This window comes from Pseudophryne corroboree, chromosome 4 (genome assembly GCF_028390025.1).
Source record: "Pseudophryne corroboree isolate aPseCor3 chromosome 4, aPseCor3.hap2, whole genome shotgun sequence".
Lineage (NCBI taxonomy): Eukaryota > Metazoa > Chordata > Amphibia > Anura > Myobatrachidae > Pseudophryne > Pseudophryne corroboree.
This window is the reverse complement of record NC_086447.1, coordinates 80,034,744-80,052,210: the sequence shown is the minus strand read 5'-3', so window position 1 is coordinate 80,052,210 and position 17,467 is coordinate 80,034,744. Positions and strand designations below refer to the sequence as shown.

General features: G+C 44.4%; 1 protein-coding gene across 3 annotated transcripts in view; it reads right to left on the bottom strand.

The window, feature by feature from the left end:
• Positions 1 to 1,029: 1,029 nt before the first annotated feature.
• LOC134908934 (cytochrome P450 2C5-like) overlaps positions 1,030 to 17,467 on the bottom strand; it is a 239,835-nt gene continuing 223,397 nt past the window's right edge. For all 3 annotated transcript variants that reach the window (XM_063915190.1, XM_063915189.1, XM_063915191.1), the window contains 3 exons: positions 15,702 to 15,886; positions 8,522 to 8,663; positions 1,030 to 1,308 (listed from right to left, as the gene is read on the bottom strand). In XM_063915190.1, the coding sequence (XP_063771260.1) occupies positions 1,130 to 1,308; positions 8,522 to 8,663; positions 15,702 to 15,886 (506 nt within the window). In that variant the 3' untranslated portion in view covers positions 1,030 to 1,129. The remainder of the gene's footprint in view (positions 1,309 to 8,521; positions 8,664 to 15,701; positions 15,887 to 17,467) is intronic.

The following is a 17,467-nucleotide window of genomic DNA, read 5'->3' as shown; positions in this document are numbered from 1 at the left end:
ATAGTGTTCAGTATAGATAGAGATGGCATTTGCAGTGCTATCTGTTTGCCATTACTTTATGTTCCTGCGTATTATTAAATAAACTTGTGATCTTGTTCCAGTACACACCTTTTTTATCTGGATTAAAAGTAATCCGTTAGTGTAATTGTGTTGGGAAAAATTGTGCCACATTAATTGCACTCACTAACATACGTTTATCTGTGGATTCTGCATGGCTTAATGTAGGTAGTGCTCAGTGGCAGAACTTGTGAGTGGTGGGCCCAGGTGCAAAAATAAAATGTGGGCCCCCCTCCTACACCCCAACCCAAGTTCACAATAAACCACATGGCAGTGAGTCACAGGGAGAGGCAGAGGATGACAGGGGAAGGCAGTAGGTGACAGGGGGAGGTAGTAGGTGACAGGGGGGAGTCAGTGGGTGACAGGGAGAGTCAGTGGGTAGCAGGGGTACAAGCACAATGCCATGTGTGGTGTGGTGTGAACTGGAGGCATGTACCTTGGTGGGGGCAGGTATACACAGCGGCTCCTGCTCTGTTAGTGACAGGGGCCCCTTGTGCTTTCCTCAGTTTGGCACTTGGGCAGGCAGACTCTGACAGTGCCAGTTACACCAGTTGTGAGCTGCCTTTAATTTTCATAAAAAATGTTCAGCTGTCTTTTACTTAGAGGCACACTGTTACTAAATCAGTCTGGCACTCCTTACCTACCTAAGGTAAGCGGAAGTTCCCTCAGGCAGTAGGGTCCATCCTGCTTTTTGTACTGGGCCATTCATCCGTCACTGCTCAACATGATCTGCGGCGGGGACGGGACTCATTGCTGGTCTTAGTCCTCAGGGGCCCGGTGCAATGCGCCTGCTGCACCAATGACAGTTCTGCCTCTGGTGGTGCAGTTGCTGCAAGATGTGGTTGGTGCTGGATTGAATGAACACAGGTTTACACCGAGCTGGGCTCCTTCACATAAGTAGAGATTGAAAGGGGATATCAATCCCATCTCACAGCGCAAAACAGCCCTGACAAATTAGGCAACTTTCATTGGTTTCAAAATAAGGTATATTCTTTATTATGTCTTTATAAACCCAACTAGGAAAAAAAAATACTGTAAAACCTTTATTTTTAGTGCATGTTGCAATCAGATTTTATGTACGAGGCACAGCACACATCATATAGCTCATAGGACAACATGTAAAAGAAACTGCAGGGGTCAGGTCCAGGCTGGCCCCCGGAGGAGCCTGGATGGTGAAGTTCTGCAGCAGCTTCACAAAGAACATGAAGAGCTCCATTTTGGCCAAGTTTTCACCAGCACAACTTCTCTTACCTAGAACAGAGGAACATGTGTCAGAGTATAGCATATTATTATATATCAGTTGTTATACACAATTCAGCACGGCACAGAACGTTCAGATTATCTGCCATGATCAGTTCTCTTTACCTCTCTAAACTTATGCGTACTCTTTTGGATCTGTATATACTGTACAGTGAGTTGTGTAGGTATAAATAATATTAAAAAAAGGTTATTAAAAAATATTGGGGGGCATATTTACTAAAAGGCCACACCTTATCATGGTCTTCTGAGCTGGTTCCTATCATTGTAGTCAGCAAGCCGGCCCTTGTAACATGCCAAAGGCAAAATGATGAGATAGAGGGATGGGCACTTGTTGGTGGTGTGAGCAGTACAGCTGGTGTAATGGTTAGCATTACTGCCTCACAGCACTATGGTCATGGGTTCAATTTCCACCGTGTTTGTATATTCTCCCCGTACTTGTGTGGGTTTCCACTGGGTTCTCCGGTTTCCTCCCACAATCCAAAAACATACTGGTAGGTAATTGTATCTAAATAAAATTAACCCTAGCGTGAATGTGTGCAGTGTACATGTGGTAGGGAATATAGGGGGTAATTCCAAGTTGATCGCAGCAGGATTTTTGATAGCAATTGGGCAAAACCAGGGCCCTCATTCCGAGTTGATCGCTCTGTATTTTTCTTCGCATCGCAGTGAAAATCCGCTTAGTACGCATGCGCAATGTTCGCACTGCGACTGCGCCAAGTTATTTTGCTAAGAAGATAGTATTTTTACTCACGGCTTTTTCATCGCTCCGGCGATCGTAGTGTGATTGACAGGAAATGGGTGTTACTGGGCGGAAACACGGCGTTTTAGGGGCGTGTGGATGAAAACGCTACCGTTTCCGGAAAAAACGCAGGAGTGGCCGGAGAAACGGGGGAGTGTCTGAACGAACGCTGGGTGTGTTTGTGACGTCAAGCCAGGAACGACAAGCACTGAACTGATCGCACAGGCAGAGTAAGTGTGGAGCTACTCTAAAACTGCTAAGTAGTTTGTGATCGCAATATTGCGAATACATCGGTCGCAATTTTAAGAAGCTAAGATACACTCCCAGTAGGCGTAGGCTTAGCGTGTGTAACTCTGCTAAATTCGCCTTGCGACCGATCAACTCGGAATGAGGGCCCATGTGCACTGCAGGGGGGGCAGATATAACATTTGCAGCGAGAGTTAGATTTGGTTGGGTTATTTTGTTTCTGTGCAGGGTAAATACTGGCTGCTTTATTATTACACTGCAATTTAGATTGCAGATTGAACATACCACACCCAAATCTAACTCTCTCTGCACATGTTATATCTGCCTTCCCCTGCAGTGCACATGGTTTTGCCCAATTGCTAACAAGAATCCTGCTGCGATCAACTTGGAATTACCCCCATAGAGTGTAAGCTCCACTGGGGCAGGGACTGATGTGAATGTCCAAATAACTGGTAATAAATAAATAAAATATAAGAAGTAAAAATTATAGGAGTAAGCTGAGGAATGAGATGAGGAAAATGTCAAGAAGCAGTCTGGGACATGCACGAAAATCAGAAATATTAATAGTAGGCTGGGGACTAGGGGCTGGAGTAAACGCAATACCAATGATTTGCGCATTCAAATACAGGGGGGGGGTGCACGGAGAGCTGGGCGTCCCCCCGCATGTCAGAGAATCTGATGGTAGTTGTGCTAATTTTGGCACTTCTACGGTCAGCTCTGAATCGAGACCTTTATTTTTTTAAAGCGGCCACCATCTCTGTCTGTGATGTATTATTGTGTATCTAAGACATCACTTCTGGAATAGCTATGGGACTCAGGGTCGACACACATTAGGTCAACACCTATTGGTCGGGAGTGACTAGGTCGACACAGGAAATAGGTGAACAAGGTCGACATGGAAAAAGGTCGAAATTAGTTTTTTTTAAAAATGGTGTCATTTACTTCGTAAAGTGACAGGGAACCCCAATTGGTGCGCCGTGTCCCCTCGCATGGCTCACTTCGCTCGCCATGCTTCGGGCAAGATGCCTCACTCCACTACCGTGCGCACAGCACAGGTTACCGTTCCCAATTGTTGTCCACGTGGATCGTAAAGTATGAAAAAGTTCAAAAAATTAGGAAAAATTAGAAAAACTCATGTCGACCTTTTTCCATGTCTACCTTGTTCACGTCAACCTATTGTCTGTGTCGACCTACTCAATGTTGACCAATAAGTGTCAGCCTAATGTGTGTCGACCTAGAGTCCGGATACCTCTGGAATAGTATGTCATAGATTTGATACTGTCGGAGCTGTACTTTACTCTGATTTGCTGCTTGTACTGTATTTGAACGATCAGTAAAAGCTAACTACAGTACTTACCTTCCCCCACACGCAAATGCTTATTTAGCTCAGGTTTGGAAGTGAAATCTTCTTATATGTTTATTGGGGAGATGTATCAAGGCTTGGAGAACAATATAAGGCTTCAATAAACTTCTGTCATTTATCAAAAACAAAGCACGATTCAGAGCTGATTGTTGATGTGCTAAAATGAACACATCTACAATCAGAATTTCTGACATGCGGGGGGTTGACCGTTCCACGTGTCAATGTCAAGCCCCACCCCCACCCACGCATGGATGCAAAAGCATCGCATGGCCTAGCTGCCGTGGGAGGTAGCTACCCACCATGTTTTGGGTCACAGTGGCTGCGTGTGACGTCATGCAGCCACCGCGGCCTGCCCCTGCAACGGTCTGGACACGCCTGCGTTGTCTGGTCCGTGCCCCCACCCACCCCAACGGTGTTGAACCGTTACTGAATCACTTCTCCACACTTTCACTGCTTCATGAATAGAACCATTTATCTTTCAACTATAAGTGGAGCTCATATAAAATGTGCGAGCTCTGCTCTGACCTTAGGACACACCCCTCAGCATTATTGATGTTAAGTATCACATTATGTACATTTTATGTCATATTTATACAATGCCCAGTGTTTCCTGGCTTTTGTTTCTTTTTTCTATCTCTGTAACTACCCCCCCCCACCTTTCTCTCCATCTCTGTGCTTCTCCCCCGACACTTTCTCCCTACCTTTCACCCCCTCCTCTCTTCTCCACCACAACAGTTTCTCCTAGGGAGGGACATCGAATGGTGATGGTTTGTAACTATTAATGTTTTTATTGTGATGGTAGTGTTTTTACCATTCGATGGTGGCCTTCTGATGTTTCAATGGTGTACCGATTGTTACCGTATTTAAAGCTGAAAGCTGTGCTGCCCCTGCTACTTCCTCGCTCTCTGCATCGTGGGGGGGATCTTGGTGAACTGATGGACGCTGTGTCTGTGCCCCAAACATGACCTGCTCAGTCCCAGCTCTATCCCAGGCACTTGCTAGGCAACAGAGCAGATTGCTAGCTCTGATTGGTTCTCACTTTCTCAGAGAGCCAATCAGAGCACAGGCCTTGATCATGCAGCAGTGATGCAGATTGGGATGATGGGCCTGGCTGTGTCACTCAGGTTTCTTCTCTGTGTCCGTGGCATCACTCAGGTCATTGGTGGTTGTGTCCATTCCTGTAGCTACTCCGCCTCTCCTAGTGACAGTCCAACACCTTTCGGGGTCCTGCCGCACTCCCATTCCTAGCCTGCACTCAGTCCTGCGCCTAGCCTGCACTCAGTCCTGCCCCTAGCCTGCACTCAGTCCCACCCTCATTCGACCACTCTGCAAGTTGTTGCGTATGGGGACTTAGGAAAATTGCGCATGCATGAGCATCACAATGTATTTACCATTGAATTCGAGTCACTCACTGTTTAATGAGTTGAGACAGCTGCAGCAGTAGCCTCTCTCAGCCAGAGCGAGGAAACTCAGTGTGTCGTTGTGATTGGCCAGCGGCAATACCAGGTGACACCCAGTGGGAGGGACGAGGGAGCAGTCACAGCTCACCAGTAAGTGCTGCGCAGCTGTGCTGATTCATTCATCCCGAGTCTGCCTGTGAGTCGAGACAGTTGTACACTGTGTAGGCTCAGTGACTCAGTGGAGGGATCTTATTCATGCAGCATAAGCCTGCAGGAGGTGGAGCCCCTGCGGTAAAGGGCTCTCAGTTCAGTGCTCACTGTTCCTACTTAGTGTGATTGTGACTGAATGATATGTATTTCATGGCTGTTAAGCTTTCTCTCCTCAGCCAGAAGTAATGTGCATATTCAGTAACTAGTATGCAATAATTGGTTATTAATAATATATCAACATAACACTGAATCTATGTTAATATATTATTAACAATCAGTGCATAAGCAGCTGCCTCCCCCAGATGCACTGCACAATCACTGCAGCTGAATATCTAGCTGAGCCAACTCCCAGAGGACTGAGTCACTCCCTTCATGAGTCACCAGCACTGGTCTGCCAGCATTGAGTCTCTGGCAACTCACTGATCATGTGCAGTCTCTGCAATACATTCCAATCCAAATGAGTCATGACTGACTGGAGACACTCCAGTGAACTGGGTCATGTGTCTCAACTCAGTTCAGTGAATCACTTTGCCTATGACTAGTGTTGAGACAGCCGCCAGTAGCCTTCTCAGTCAGTCACAGTCAGAGCCGGCCCTAACCATAACCAATATGATGCCCTAGGCAAGATTTTGGCTGGTGCCCCCTAGCACCGCCGCTAGTTCTGCAGGAGATGCTTGGCATGAGTCAGCTGGCAGCTCTGCTAACGTTGGGCGCCTTTTGTTTATGAAAATGCATTTTATTTGCATTATTATGTGGCTAGGATGCACAAGCAGCTTCTGCTGATTAAAATGATATGCAGCATGCCTATATTCTATGCGCGACTGCGGCTGTATCTGCATACGAGATGCTACATTACAGTGATTTCTAGGAATACACTTCAACGTAGCATTTTGTATGCAGATACAGCCGCAGTCACACACATAATATAGGCATGCCGCATATCATTTTAATCAGCAGAAGCTGCTGGTGCCCCTAAGCATACCAAATGCCCTAGGCAATTGCCTAGTTTGCCTATGCCTAAGGCCGGCTCTGGTCACAGTGATTGGATGGCAGCACTACTGTGTGATACCCCCTGGGAGGGTGCAGTGTGATGATGCTCAGTGTCAAGGCTGAAGCTGTGCCTGATTTCCTGTGATACTGAGTTGAGACAGGTGTGATATTGCAGGTTGACCACACTTAGGTCGACAGTGTCTAGGTCGACCACTATTGGTCAACAGTAACTAGGTTGACATGGGTTCTAGGTCAACATGGTCTAGGTCGACAGGTCAAAAAGTTGACATGAGGTTTAAAAAAAAAAAAAAAAAATTGGTGTCGTTTTCTCCGTACAGTGACCGGGAGCCCCAATTAGTGCAAGTTACTATTCCCAATCATAGTCCACGTGAATCGTAAAGTATGAAAAAGTTAAAAAAATGTGGAAAACTCATGTTGACCTTTTGACCTGTTGACCTAGAACATGTGGACCTTGAGACCTTGTCGACCTAGAAACCCTGTTGACCTAGACACTGTCAACCTCAGTCTTGTTGACCTAGAGACCGGATACCAGTTGAGACAGTACACACTATCAGCGGAGACTCCTCAGATTCTTCAGTGATTCATCCAGTGCAGCTGAATAGCTGACAAACTACCAGCGGTCTGAGTCACTGAGCACTGATTGCCTGTGATACTGATGCAGACTCAGTGGAGATGGATTAGATTAATTGATTCATTCAGTGCAGCTGAATAGTGGACCCACCGCCAGATGTTTGAGTCGGGTGTGGATCATTGGGTCGACCCCTGTCCAGGTCAACAGTCACTAGGTAGGTCGACCACTGAAGGTCGATAGTGAGTAGGTCGACACTGAAGGTCTACTAGTATGGGAGGACATGGTCATTATAGGATAGGTCGACACACAAAAGTCGACCTTTTTTTTTTTGGGGGGGGGGGGTCGGAACTGAATTTTCATCTGGGACTACCAACAGATGAAATGCTTTCACTTGCCATGCTTCGGATGTGGTGTTTTGCTACTTTCGCCCCAAAGTTTCTAACCAACTTTATGCCCCCTTGGATAGAGAAGGTATGAAAAGTCCTGAAACTGTGTCGACCTTGTCCATGTTGACCTAATGACCATGTCGACCTTGCTTACCTGTCGTTCTAGTCATGTGTGACCTTCAGTCAGTGTCGAACTGCTCACTGTCAACCTTCAGTGGTCGACCTAATGACTGTCGACCTAGACAGGGTCGACCTAAAGACTGCCAGCAGTCTCTACACTCACTGCACATGCACAGTCTGCAATTTATTACAAAAGAGCCATGTACCAAGACACTGTCTCGAGACACTACACTGATCTGAGTCATGTGTCTCAACTCAGTTCAATGTATCTCTTTGCCCATGACTACAGGGGGCTTGAGCACTAGAGGGAGGGAATAAACTGAAGCTTTAATCTCTATTTTATCTGTATCATGCACCATGATAATTTAAGTGTGTCTCAGATAGACTAAACAGTCGTCTTGCCCTTGCACAAAACCCCATGTATATCATTCTTAAGGTGCCCTGCTAGTGAAGTGATGAAGAAGAAGATGAGGAAGAGAGATGAAGAAGGACTGAGGCCATTGGTGTGGATGTAGCAGAGGTGTCACTTACGTTATGGACGCCCGGTGCGGCGCCGGCAGAAAAGAGGATATGTCTTCTCGTGGGAGTCACTGGAGGGGTGGGAGGACGTCACTAGGGGGTTCGGTAGGTGCGTGCTGCCTCCCACGGAGTGCTGCTTCTGCAGTGCCGGCTCCTACACAGTGACAGGAGCCGAGCGCTGCACATAATGTAACAGTGCAGCACTCAGCTCCTGTCACTGAGCCGGAGCCAGCATTTTGGTGTCGCCCCTCAGCGGGTGACACCTGGTTGCGGGCTGCCCCTTCCCCCCCGCTAGTGACGACATTGGGGTGCAGTACTTGTATATTCCTGTTTCTCCCAAATAGAATGCTGGAGTTCCTACCTCTGAGGTGGTCCACATCCTTGAGACTAACAGGGCAACTTGTATATGAAAGCAGTGACACCACAGGCAATATCTTCTGAACACTCTTCTACTGTTCTCACTAGTTGTATTTCTCTGGGCGTCTCAAACGTGAAAACTTCCCTGACTCTCCAAATTATACTGATATTGAGGTTTACACTTCTCTTCTTATTACTTTTTCCTGGATAACATAAATTAGGACTATTGCAATTATTCCTACTGTGTAACTACACTAAGGCAGAATGTCAGGTGTAACTCACCAGCTGAGAACGGCATGAACGCTTCATTCTTCACAAAATTGCCACCAGCATCCAGAAAATGTTCCGGGTAAAACTCTTTTGGTTTTTTAAAGTAATCCTTGTCATACAGCACTGATGTCAGCAGTGGGATTACCTGTGTCCCCTGAAGAAGTAAGAACATTTGAGTATGGAACTCTTATGTACAGAATAATTAAAGTGTGTAAGATTGAGCGTTACTATTGTTAACAACATTGTATTTATTAACCCGCAAACCATGGTGCAAACATTTTGTATACAAACAGAATGTGATTGCTGATAACACCCCCACAGTCTACATAGTCTGCCCTATACATTCCAAAAAAAACATAAATCCTGATTGAGCCTTGGGATAGATTTACTAACCCGTCATTTGTCAAAACTGCTGATGATCCTGCCTTGGGTTCCATTTATTGCTGTTTTTGCTTTAAATCTATCCATCAAAGCTACTGATGAATACTTATTTCCACAGTCCTAACACCCAATGAAGTCTTTTCCTATCTCACTTAGTAGATGATCCGTACCATACAATTATCGATGTACAAAGAACAGACTCAATTATTGATGAGTAAATAAGAATCAACAATTCTTGTGGTATATTAAACTTCCCAAGTATCCAAAATAGACCCTATGTTGGACAGGGATGTAGTTATGTGACCGGCGGTCACAATACCCCACCCTATATCCCGCCCACTTACGGTCATACTGCCAACCAACAGGGACTATTCCCACTTGTGGGAGTCCACCCGCCTCCCACCCCCAACCCCTGCCGGCATTCCCCTGCCGGGATACTCCTACCAGCATCTTCTAATACCTAATCCTCTAAACCACAGTGCCCCCACCCTTCTTCATCTGACTGGACAAGTCACCGGCCAGCGCACTGTGGATAACGAACCTCCCTGAACTAAGAGTATTTTTTAGCAGTTTGCATCCACTACTTTAGGGTTGTGCTTTACTGTTTTGCGATGTCCAATTGTTGATGGAGGCCTAACCCTCTGATTTGGGTGTCTCTAGTGTATATGTCATTGCTCGTTTATTTTTATTTTTTTTATTGCTTTTCAACTTTTGGTACTTTATATTTTTCTTGCACATAGTATAGAATTATTATTATGTCATGTTTTTATGTCATCCTTCTCGTACCCCCCCCCCCTCCCTATCTACCCTTTTTTTCCCTCTCCTTCCCTTCCTTATTCTTTGACCCACCCCCCACCTCTCTAATTGAAGTGATTCAGTTTTATATTTCCTGTATTGGGTTTTACATTTGCGCATTGCGGCAACCGCCAACTTTAATCAATATGGTCTAGGCAGTCTTGACCTTATTACGTAGTTTTTCCACTACCCACAACCCACCCACCCCCGTGCTGCCTTCTTGATGGTAAAATTATTCATCATGTTGATTGTTTTTGTAGCAGTCCTTACTTGGAACGGGATCGGTATGATATCCCGCCAATCATAATACCGACGGACTATATACCGACACCCATTGACCGATGGTCGATATCCCGACAAGGTCTAAATACCGACACGGACTAAATACCGACATGTGAAATACCGACAAGGTCTAAATACCGACATGTAAAATACCGACAGGTCGAAATACCGACACAAGTTTTTCATGATTTTTTATGTTTTTTGTGTGTATGTCGACATAAATCAACATGGACACCATATAAAGTGTACCGCGTCCCCTCGCATGGCTCGCTGCGCTCGCCATGCTTCGGGCACGGTGCCTCGCTGCGCTCGGCACACTATTATATTCCCCCTCCAGGTCCACTGGGACGGTAAAGTATGAACAAGCCGGTTTTAATAAAAAAAATCATGAAAAACTTGTGTCGGTATTTCGACCTGTCTGCATTTTACATGTCGGTATTTAGACCTTGTCGGTATTTCACATGTCGGTATTTAGTCCGTGTCAGTATTTAGACCTTGTCGGGATATCGACCATTGGTCAATGGGTGTCGGTATATAGTCCGTCGGTATTATGATTGGAGGTAAAGTGACTGCATCCCCTTGGAACCTACGGTTTAAGGGATTATTTATAAGTATAAGTTCCTTTTCTTGCTCTCCTCTTTATTCTTTTTTTCTTGAGGCTGTCTTTTAAATTTTCTTCTCTTCTTTCCATTTTCTTGGGGAGGCCTTCCTCAGGCCTGTTCTGCAACACCTTGGGTTGTTATATACATTATGTAGCGCATCTTTTCACACACTGCCATGCCTCTAAAATTGTTGTCAGTTAATGTTAATGGTTTAAACTTTCCTAGGAAGCACACTGGGTTTCTAGAAGCCTGTAGGAGAGAAAAAGCTAACATTGCCCTTTTGCAAGAAATGCACCTCACTGGTATACACACTCAGCTAGAGGTAGGTGGTTTTCTCAGTCCTTTTTTGCGGGGTAGCCATCTTAATACATAGCAATATCCCATTTGTCCACACTAAAACAGCGACAGACCATAAAGGACGTTTTCTTATAGTAATAGGCACCCTCTGCTCAATGTCCCTCACTTCAGTTTCAGTTGATGTTCCCAACCAAGACCAATCCCTGTTCTTTGACTGCCTAGATGACTAGATAAAGATGAGCAAGGTCATATCCTTATGGGTGGCGACTTTTATACAATCATCAACCCAGTGTTAGATAGGTCCAATCCTCCTCCTCACAATTTTACGACGACCCTTCCTTGAGCCTTTCGCACCCTTGCCGCTTCCTGGCGGTTTCAACACCCATACTCCACAGATTTTACCCATTTTTCGGCCCCACACCAACACTACTGCAGGATCAATATGATCCATATCTCCTCTACTCTCATTCCATTAATTGCTGATATGGGCATCACTCCGTTGACATGCAATGTGCAGTGTCCCCCACAGGAGACGTAAATGGCATTTGGATGACTCTCTTTTGCTGCATCCATCTGGGTCTGCTGAAATCAGATTTGCAATTACCAGCTACTTTGCAGAAAATGCTTCTCCTGACATTTCCCTTAAATGTTCTTTGGAAGGCTTATAAGGCCACCATACGAGGTTCCCTTATTGTAAAGTAATTGGCACTTCAGAAACAAGCTGCGATGGAGATTCAGTCTCTTGAATGGCAAATCATCACCTTATTAACTTAACATAAGATATCCCCTAGTGCTTCTCTGCTTTCTCAAATAGAATCCTGGCGAAGTCAACTTAATACTCTTCTTTCTCAACGCGCAGCGCTAATCCCATAGAAGTTCCGTCAACAGTTTTATGATAAAATAGATAAAATTGACTCTTTGCTAGCCAATAATCTACATCGCAAGCAAACGCTAGGTGCAATAGATAAATTGTACTCATCGTAAAGTGGTTCTTACACTTATGACCCTAAGGTGATGTCTGAGGAATTCAAGACTTTTTATAACTCTCTATATAACCTACCGGATCTTCCTTTCTCACCTTCTGCTAGAGCCGGGGGAATACGCTCAAAGAATTGCAACACTTACAGCTGGTGCAAAACACAGCTGCCAGGCTATTAACCAACCAGCCCCGTTCTAGCCACATAACATCCATCCTCTACTCCCTTCACTGGCTGCCTGTAAGATGGCTAATCATCTTCAAGATTGGCTTACTGAGTTTCAAAGCATTACATGACCAAGGCCCAAGGTACCTGAAACAGCCTATGACCCCATACTGCCCCACCCGATTACTGCGATCTGTAGATTAAGGACTTTTAGCAGTACCTAGAATCTACCGTAATTCATCTGGGGGTCGAGCTTTTAGTCATGCGGCTCCAACTCTATGGAACTCACTTCCCCGCACAGTGCGAGAGGCCCCAACTATAGAATCCTTCAAAAGTAGACTCAAGACTTTTCTGTTTACTCAAGCATTTCCATAGTGTCCATTTTAGTATCTTCATTTTATGAAAATGTACTTCATTATTTTCTGTACTATATTATGTTATGTATCTGTTAAGCGCCTTGAGTCCTATTGGAGAAAGAGCGCTATATAAATAAAATTATTATTATTATTATACCTATCCAACACCCCTCTGCCTACTCTTTCAGATGCTGAGGTAGATGCACTTAATTGTCAGATCTTGGATGAATAGACGATAGCTGCTATTCACTCTATGCGCACATCTGCCGCCCCTGGTCCTGACGGATTCACAGCCCAGTATTATAAACTGTACGCAAAAAAGTTGGCCCCACATCTTTCCTCCTTATTCAATAATATCCTGGAATGAGCTTCCTTTATGCCTGAGATGACTTGGTCGGATATCATGGTAATCCCAAAGCCTGATAGAAACCCAACTAGATGCTCCAACCACAGGCCAATATCTCTACTGAATGTGGACCTGAAGATTTATGCGAAAATGTTAGCTAGTCACCTGGCCCCCCTGGTGCCTGGCTTGGTCCATCCGGATCAGGTTGGGTTCAGACAATACTAGAAGACAATACTAGAAGAGCCATAGACCTAATCCACTCCATTCAAAAGCGGAAAACCCCCCTCTTTTATTCTGGCTCTAGACGCGGAAAAGGCCATTGACTGAATCTCCTGGCCATTTGCATTTGCTGTCCTTAAAAAATTGGGATTCTCCAGTAAATTTCTAGATGGTGTCAGAGCACTCTACAACTCTCCGTCAGTGCAGGTCTTGGTCAATGGTGCTACATCTACCAGTTTTGGGATTGCTGATGGTACCAGGCAGGGATGCCCACTCTCGCCTCTAATATTTGCGCTAGTCATGGTGCCTTTGGCGGGAAAGATTTGCAGTAATACTGCTATTCATGGAGTACATACTGGATCATTTGAGTACAAAATGCATTGTACACTGATTATGTCCTGATTTCTCTTACTGATCCAGACAGATCCCTTCCATCTCTTTTATCCGAAAACTCAGGCTATTAAATTAATGTTTTTTACTTTCATATGCCAGCGGTGCTTAAGCATGACGTAGAAACCATGCTACCCTGTAACTGGCATAAAACGAAAATCAAATACCTCTGCATCTATTTGACTCCCCATCACCATCAATGATGGAATGGTAATCCCAACCACAGACTTCTTCCACTATCTCCAGATCTGTCATTTTCATTCCACAATAATCTCAACTCTCATTAATAGAATATCTTATATCATCTTTTGAATATCTTTGCTGGAAACGCTCTACCACTAGGGGCCTAATTTCCAACATTTACGCCCTATTAAGCGAAGTCCCTGGTTCTGCTTGGGATTCTCCTGAATTAGCATGGAAAAAAGACCTAGGACACACTATAGATAATTAGGATTGGGCCAACGTTTGGGATAACGCCACTTCCAGTTCAATTTGTGTAAAGATCAAAGAAAACGTTTTTTAAATTGCTTTACCGCTGGTACTACGTACCTACTCATTTAAGGACTATGTTCTTTTATGTCTCCGATAGGTGCTGGAGGGGTTGTGCAGATAAGGGCTCTTTTTTACACATCTGGTGGTCCTGCCCCAAAATTTCTATTATTTGTCAGGAGATCACTTCCTTTCTTTCGCACCTATTTGACACCACTATTCCTTTTGACCCTCATTATTTTTTGCTTCCCTTGACTCTCCCTAATCTCACTCGACACCAAAATTAATTATTTTGAAACGTAGTTTCCACTATGACTTGCCAAATACTGTAGCAGAAGACTGGAAAAAACTAACACCTTCCCCTATGCAGGTAAAAGTTTCCCGAATATGGTACAGGTTGAGTCTCCCTTATCCAAAATGCTTGGGACCAGAAGAATTTTGGATATCGGATTATTCCGTATTTTACAATAATTGAATACCATAATGAGTGATCATGGCGATGGGACCTAAATCTAAGCACAGAATGCATTTATGTTTCATATACACCTTATACACACAGCCTGAAGGTCATTTTAGCCAATATTTTTTATAACTTTGTGCATTAAACAAAGTGTGTCTACATTCACACAATTCATTTTTGTTTCATATACACCTTATACACACAGCCTGAAGGTCATTTAATACAATATGTTTAATAACTTTGTGTATTAAACAAAGTTTGTGTACATTGAGCCATCAGAAAACAAAAGTTTCATTATCTCACTCAAAAAATTCTGTTTTTTCGGAATATTCCGTATTTCGGAATATTTGGATATGGGATGCTCAACCTGTATATATACAAAATGGAATACGTGTCTGCTATTATTCGTAATTCCTCTAAATCATTTCATAAGATTTGGTCCCCCTGGCTGGCGTCTCAACATGCATCCTCACCATTTGCAACCTAATAAGGGGAAAAAGGAAAAGGAAACAAAACATCTCAATTTCTTGAGCCTGGAGGTCACCCCCTCCCTCTCTTCTTGACTCATTCTCTTTTCTTCTATCCACTTTTTCCTCTTCTATCTCTTTCTTCTTCTCCATTCTCTATCATCAGGTTCTCTTTGACGGGTAGCCACACCGTCGCTGAGAGAACTTTCTTTTGCTATCTAAGCTTCTAAAATATATTATTTTAAATATGCGTTTGTGCTGCTACTCTGTCGCTTAGCCAGCTAGGTCGCTGCAACCATTGCCCAATATTGGTGAAAACGATAGTGTGAGCTGTTAGTTGACCAAAGTTGACTGGAAATGATTGGAAATAGATGCTATTGATGTTACTAATACTGTAGGAACAAAAATAACATGATTAACTGTTCTTTATAAAAAAAAATTTTAAGAAAACCAAAGACAATTCAACATGGTTCGCAAAAACCAAAACATGACAGAGATTTAGTACCAAAACACAGGGGTCTGCGCACACCTCTATATCCTACATTATATTATGTATTTATTCATTAATGTTTACAGATGTTTCATGTTGTAATGATATTAATCTGTTATGTAAATTATTTAAAAATGTTGGTAACTATGTTAAATTAATTATCATTGCCTCAAATATAATGGTCGGCCATGTTTAGCACACAACTGGGCTATAGTATCTTACTTCCTGCAGCCATGCTGCGTGACCATGGGGATATTCAGAACTTTGATAATTGACTGTTATATGACAGATGATTGGTCTTTGTGTGCAGCTGCCGGTGGGCGTCTCAATACATGCGCCTGCAGAAATCATATCTTCACACATTGGAAATGTACACATTCATAGCTGAGAATGCATTAGCATAACCCTCTGAATCATTAGCGTAACCCTCTGAATCAGGCCTCATGATGGGAAACACAATAAGAGTTTAATCTTACCTTTGGGATAAAATACCCTCGGAATGTGACATCCTGAGTAGTAGCATGTGGGAGATTAGTAGGAACTATATTTCCATATCTTTGAATCTCGTGTATAACAGCGTCAGTATAGGGCATTTCCTTACGGTGAGCGGCCTGAGGCGCTGATGTACCAATAACTTTATCAATCTCATTTTGGACTTTTCCTGTTTGCAAAATAACAGTTGAAGCACATTAGGCACAAAACCACCTGTGGAGTCCTCACGCTATCATTATTACTTATTACAGCGGACACATAACTTACCAGTAAAACGCATCACCCAGAGTAACTGATACATATACAGGTGTCTCCTCACACATCTAGCCTCAATACGACACACAGCAGGAGATGCCTGGTGCAAACCTGCTAGTGTCGGGCATCAAAATGGTCTTAGGGCCCGATCCATCATGGAACCAGGGGTGTTTTAAGAGAGTAGGGGACCCGCGTGCAGCCTCCGTCGCCGCCCCCTCCTGCCACAATGCCAGAGTCTACTGTGCATGCCCAGGTCTCCGGGAACATGGTGCCCGCTCCTTATTCCTGGTGACACTTCCAGCGCGCATGCGCAAATCACTCTGAAAAGGCTGCGGCGGCCATTTTCAGAGTGATTTGTGCCCAAACAGCAGGGCCGTCGTAGTACGACTCCGGTGGGGTAATGATAATATATGGGTGCGGTGTGGGCCCCCTTGGACCTAGGGCCCCTTGTGCACCCTGCACCGCACACACTAGAGAAACGTCTATGCATGGGATGCATCTTTGATGCGTTCGCATGTTGAAGCCCATGAGCAGTGTGTGCATGCGCTGAAGCCACACTGCGCATGCGCACACAGTGGGAAGCGGCATCATCTCACATATGCAAACGCCTCTGCTTGATTGACAGACAGAGGTGTTCGTGGGGCGGGGGCTTCAACACCGCATTAGGGGGCGCAGTCCAGACAATGCAGGTGCGTCCAGACCATTTGCGAGGCGGGCCATGGTGGCTACATGATGTCACATGCAGCCGATGCGACCCAAAACGTGGCGTCCCGCCTTCTGCCCTGTGAAGGCAGGGGGCAACCCTTATCATGCAAGTTCATTGCTGTACATCGGTGCCCACACATGTTAGCAGAGGGGGGGGGGGGGGGGGGAGAGGATTCGGCATGTGGGATGGACTTGCCTGTGCTGGGTGTCCTTTCACATTTTAGTGTAAACGGTTGTAGATTTTTGGCACAACTACAACCCATGCCATCCTTAGTCACAATGTGATGCCACTAGGATGCACCAAGACTGTGCTGATTAGGTTTATACAGTATGTGACACTTGTATATCTGTGTGTGACTGAGTCTGTATATGAACAGAACTTGTATTGGAAAAGACCACAGTGTTCTGGTGGGTCCTAGTTACATCATCGTGCAACTAAGGCATTTTTTTGTAAAAATTGTTTGCAGAAACTTAAGGGACCTGGCATTCTGAGATGGGCTGTTTGGCATCACGGCTGCAATGATGTGTGAGGACATTATTGCTGTATCTTGCTGTTTATAGACCATTCTTTACAGAATATGATACAGTAAGGGACATGTTTTTGAATAGATTGGAATCAGAATCAATTTTATTGGCCAAGTATACCTCCATATTCCCGGGTTTATCTCTGGTTTACTGGACACCAAGAAGCTCACATAAAGTAACATCATACATTCCAATCACAGTACATAAAAACAGTACATTATTAATAAAAAGGGATGTCCTATTATAAAAAGTAGAATAGTACAAC